The sequence below is a fragment of the Bison bison genome, unplaced genomic scaffold (assembly GCF_000754665.1).
Source record: "Bison bison bison isolate TAMUID 2011002044 unplaced genomic scaffold, Bison_UMD1.0 scf7180017864485, whole genome shotgun sequence".
Classification (NCBI taxonomy): domain Eukaryota; kingdom Metazoa; phylum Chordata; class Mammalia; order Artiodactyla; family Bovidae; genus Bison; species Bison bison.
The window spans coordinates 4,983,793-4,988,997 of NW_011495045.1; the positions used below are offsets into that span (position 1 = coordinate 4,983,793).

General features: G+C 45.3%; 1 protein-coding gene and 1 long non-coding RNA gene across 3 annotated transcripts in view; one reads left to right on the top strand and one right to left on the bottom strand.

Annotated features, from left to right (window-relative positions):
* The window catches only part of COLCA2 (colorectal cancer associated 2), a 10,045-nt gene that overhangs the window by 986 nt on the left and 3,854 nt on the right, over nt 1–5,205 (top strand). The window contains exon 2 of the mRNA XM_010862861.1: nt 972–1,066. Coding sequence (XP_010861163.1) covers nt 972–1,066 — 95 coding nt within the window. The remainder of the gene's footprint in view (nt 1–971; nt 1,067–5,205) is intronic.
* Nucleotides 1–5,205, bottom strand: part of LOC105005022 — a 6,126-nt gene extending 921 nt beyond the window's left edge. Inside the window, exons 1-2 of one of the 2 annotated variants that reach the window (XR_827277.1) lie at nt 5,121–5,205; nt 4,340–4,506 (exon numbers count right to left, since the gene is read on the bottom strand). This is a non-coding gene — a long non-coding RNA (uncharacterized LOC105005022). Of the gene's footprint in view, nt 1–4,122; nt 4,507–5,120 lie in introns of both variants that reach the window. The other variant, XR_827276.1, reaches the window with a different exon arrangement.

Genomic DNA, 5,205 nt, shown 5'->3' on the forward strand with positions numbered 1-5,205 from the left:
CGGGGCCGCGGCTGCCCCGAGCTCCCGGCGCGCAGGACGCCCTCCCCGCCGACCCCTCGGGCGCTCGGCCTCTCCCGGCAGCCGGGCAGCCCCCGGGCGGCCCTTCTAGAGGGCGGCTTCCCTGCCGAGAGCGCGCGGTCCTGGGCCGCCCCGCACGCTTCCCCAGGGCTCGCGCTGCGCGGACTCGACTTGGAATCTGGGCGCCGCAGGGAAATGCCAGCCTCAGAAAGGGAGGGGGTGGGGAGAGACGGGAAAAGGGGCGAGCAGGAGCGGGGCCTAAGGAGGGAGGCGGGAAAGAGGCGAAGGCGCAGAAAGGGGGCAAGGAGAGAGGAGGCAGGAGAAAAAGACGGGAGGGAGGGGGGCAGTTCTCAAGCCTGGTCCCTTTACTGGGCTCAGCCTAATGAGCTCCTCGCCGATCCAAGGGCCCAGGGTCGGCCAAACCCCACCCGCTCGCTGCTTGCCCCAGGGCTGGCTTCCAGACCAGGGGCACACTGAAGTCAGAGGCTCCCCAGAAGCCACGACTGGTCCCGTGGGAAAGGAAGGGACTCGGAACTTCCACTGGAGTGGGAGTCGGGTGGGCTAGGTCAGTGCTGATGCATCCAGCCCCTCCCCCGGTCTCTCTTTCAGACCAGAACCCTGGGTTTCCCTAACTGAGCCAAGGAGGAGAGCTTCCCTAGACTGGTCTCCACGTTCCTGAGCAGAAAAACCTGTGCCCAGCCTGGGGCGGGTGGGCCCACAGATTTCCATAGGTTCTGTTTCCACTGGGGCCCTGAAACCTGCCCATGGTAATCTCTTCATCCTTTCAAGTTTGAGGAATTTGAGTTTCTTTCCCATCTGCCTTTTAGCATTCTCTTTGTGTTATCCAGTCCTAGAGATCTGGCGTTAGATGCCATAGTTTATAAAGACCCCTACACCCTTGCCTGACACTGCAGACCTTACCCTTGACCACTGACTCAGTTGCCTTTCCCCAGAAAAACCTAAGGTGTATCAAGGTGTCCGGGTGAAGATCACAGTGAAGGAGCTGCTGCAGCAGAGAAGGGCACACCAGGCAGCCTCAGGGGGAACCGTAAGCATAAACCCTTCACTTGTTCCCAAATGGTGTTCTGCTTCATTCTGCCCTGTGTCTGGGAAAGTGTAGGAGGCCTCCTTGGGCCCATCACCATCCCCAGACCTGGCCTTCTTTAGCTGATCTTACAACATCTGTGCCCACCTTCATCCCACTTCACCACAGAGAACAGACATGTTGTAGGGCTCAGGACCTGGGGGAGTCCAGCCCTCACTGATCATAGTCGAGCGTGTTGGTCCAATGCAAGGAGAGAAGCAGCCAGTAGGTAAGTAGGTTCTTATTCTGTAGGAAGATAGTGTATGTGCCCTCACATAGGCAAAGGAAATCTCTCCCAGAAATGTCCTTTTAGGAAGCCCTTCATGGGGCGATTCTCCATGGAACCTCCCCCCCCCACCGCACTCTCTGTCCTCATTTTTCTGATCCCAAGCACTGAAATTACCTAGCTGAAAGGGGCTGTGTAGCCTCAGAGGAGACAGCTTGGGATATAGAACCACCTCCTTATATGTGATGAAGCCTTAAGCAGTTCCGGGTTATGAGATAGACCTGGGCAGTCATAAGGGTACCTACCACTTTATGTGCATCCTAAAGCAGAAGATACTAGCAAGAATGTTCAGCAGCAGAACCAAATAAATAGGGTGGTTCCCCCAAGAGAGGGCAATTAGAGCCCTTGATCACACAGTTGCCTTTGGGTTGGTTTGGGTGTAGATTCAGATACGAAGGATGGGCCCATATTGCCAGTGTTAAGACTGGTCCTGTCTTCAGCTTATTGGCATCTGTCCCACAACAGTGTTTGTGTCCAGTGCTGTTTGTGTGCAATGCCTGAGTTCATAAAATGGGCCTTTTAGGGAAGATGCAGATGCTGTAGCGGTGGTGAACACAGGTTCTGAAACCAGTGAACTGGGTTCAAACCTCAGTTCCTCCATTGTGTGAAGGCTTGAGCAAGTTACTCAGTCTCTCATGTCTCGGTTTCCTCATCTTTAAGCTGGAGATAATGGGTTTTTTTGAGGAGTAAATGGGTTATTACACATAAACACTTAGAAGAACACTTTCCACTTAGAAAGTGCTCAATACATGTTAGCTGTCATTATTATTATTTGTGAAAAGTAGCTAAAATAAAATTAGAATCAGAAGTTAAAAGCCAGATATTCACTAGTGTTCACTCACACCCTTTGCTCAGAGTTTAGAGGTTGCTGTGATATGGCATGGGCAGCACAAATTTTATATTTGCTGGATGTCAAGTCAGTGGGCTTCCCAGGTAGCTCAGTGGTAAAAAAAAAAAAAAAAAAAAAATACCACCTGCCAATGTAAGAGACACGGGAGATGTAGGTTCAATCCCTGGATCAAGAAGATCCCCTGGAGGAGGAAATAGCAACCCACTCCAGTATTCTTGCCTGGATAATCCCATGGACAGAGGAGCCTGCGGGTTGCGAAGTCCATGGGGTTGCAAAGAGTCGGACACTTCTGAGCCAGTGAGCATGCATGCAAAGTCAGTACCTCCATATGTAGAACTTCAGCTCATGCTAAAGTTTTAAACTTTCTTCCATTTGTAGAGGGCTTTCCAGTGGTTCTTTTAAAGCACTTTTGCACACTCACTATTTCTTTTAGTTCTTATAATAACCAGGAGAGGTGAGTGGATCAGGGATCTGTATGCCTCTATTACAGCTAAAGTTCAAAGCCTTACAGTTGCTAATGGTAGAGCAAAAAGTGGGACCAAGACCTGCTTATTCTTTGGGGGGGAAAAAAAAAAACTTTCCCACCTGTTGGCTCCCTAAATTCATCTTCCTGCAGATCCAGCTGTACTGAGCAGGAGTCTTGTAGCCTTAACTACCAACTCCTTTATTTCAGAGATTATTTTAAAATTAATAAAACCAGGAACAAAGGAACTAGGATATACTAGTGGTGCCAAAAAAGAAAAAAAAAAAATCATCAGGATGTTCCTAACAAAATGTAATCTTTCATTAGGGGGCTTTGGGACCTTGTACAGTTCTGCTCCAGCTGCAACCTGGAGAAGCACCACTTGCACATGGCTACTGTATTATTCTTGGCCACTTCGGGGTTGGTTTGGCCACTGTTTCCCTGTTAGCTAGCTGCTGGAATGAAAGCAAGGCTGAAACATTTCATTTGTGTATCTGACCAGTATCTATTCCCTAGAGCAGTTTGACTTATCTAAATTTTTCTGAATTCCTCTCTGAAAAATAATCAAGCAGTACTTCTAAACCAGTGCCTTGCAGGAACATGCAGGGCAAAGCTGGCCCCAACTTTGCTTTCTGGAAGATGATATCCACCCAGGTCCTCACAGGCATGGAGGAGTAACACAGAGATGATTTAACTATGAGAGTCAGATGTAAAATTCCTCACTGGGAACCAGCAGAAGGATCTGGGATTCTAGGAAGCCTAGGAGGTATAGTCAGTAGACATGGATGGCACATAGAAGGGGATAGTGTATATATGCCTGCTTCTGGTTTAACAGAGATCATCTCCAATTTGTTCAGTGGTTGAAGGAGACCTTTGGGAAGCATAAAGCCAAGGAAAGAGTTGATTTTTTTATCAAATATGTAAAGCAGGAAGAAATTTATCATAATTTGTTGTAAAAACAGAGTAGTATCCACAATTTGAAATTTTAAGAAGGCAATCCTAGATGGAAGTTATAGATTGAGACAAATGTTAAGGTATCCAGTAGTGCCAGGAGACACACATGCATGTCAGATTTGTCAATTTCAAAAACTTACTTCAGCAGAATCCGTTTACAAACAGCCCTACACACATATACACACACACACATACACACACACACACACACACACACACACACACACATAACTCTCTCACCTACAGGATAAAGAGAAACTTGAATTAGTACTTACCAAAAAACATAATTTACCCTTTTCTACTATTAATTTTTTTAAACAGATGATGTGTTTTTATAAATCATAGATTGTGGATTTTTGCGCTGTTTGAAATCTAGGGAAAGGAGACTGTCTTTGTTTTCTTGGAGCAGAGTAGAAAGTGAACCCATGACTAGCGAGATAATATCACGTAGGATATTGTAAACATACCTGAGGGAGATAACCTGGGGAGGTCTACAAAGGGACCATTCCGGGGGAGGAATGGGGTTAACGAGAGCTCTACAATGAAGCCGAGTTTTTAAAACCCACTCCTTCCAAGTGCTTGAGCTCAAGCTGCAGCCAAATATTTGCATAAAGAGCTGGTGAAGGATTCCAGCTTCCTGGTTCATGACATTACAGCATGGATCGTTTTCAAAATTAACACCACCTCCTATTTCAGCAGCGACTGAGTGTGCAGGCTCCCAGGGGCTCAGTGTACAGCTGTGAGTGTACCCCGCGAGACAGGAGACAGGCATGCGGAGCTCTGCTTCCTGGCACAGACTCTCGGAGCAAGGCTGGCTGGTCCCTTTAAACTTTAAAGCCACCACCTGAAACCTAAAATAAAAAAGTCCTAAATTACTCGATTAGTACAGTTATTAATTTAGCCAGAAGAAACAGGCTGCTTTACTTTGAATAGTTAAAAGGAACAGACTCGTAAACTTCAGGTATCTATTGTAGTGAAAAAAAGCAAATTTTATAGAAGATAGCATAAAAAGTCCAGAGAAGTAAAATATTTCCCAACCATTAACTACAATGTAGATAAGCTACAGGTTACTGACTACAACTTTAAGAAAATATTTTCTGTTATATCATAGCTAGGAAGAACATGTGACTACTTTAAGCTATCCAAGATTAAGCCAACAGATAGTGTAAGAAAATTTTGAGGAAAATGATTGACTGAGTTATAGCTAGTTGGGATTAAATAAATGTTAGTCCTTATTAATTTTAAATTAAATAGTTTAATAGACTCTCTACTGAGTTTTCTTGAATTGTTCATTTATGTAATATAAAAATAATTTAAATTAATTTTTATCAAAATTAATAAAAATTTAAGTGGGAGACATTAGAAAAAAATCCCCAAGCAAAAATAAAAGTTGAATATGAATACGATATAACATCGGTTGTATTTCACAACGGCAAGTTTTTTTAGAAGAAAGGATCTGGCTTACCTTAAAGTAGAAGGCAACATAGTTCGTGTCAAAATGTTTTAGCTTTCCCTTTAAAGAACTCTTATTTCACTTTGCTTTGTGGTCA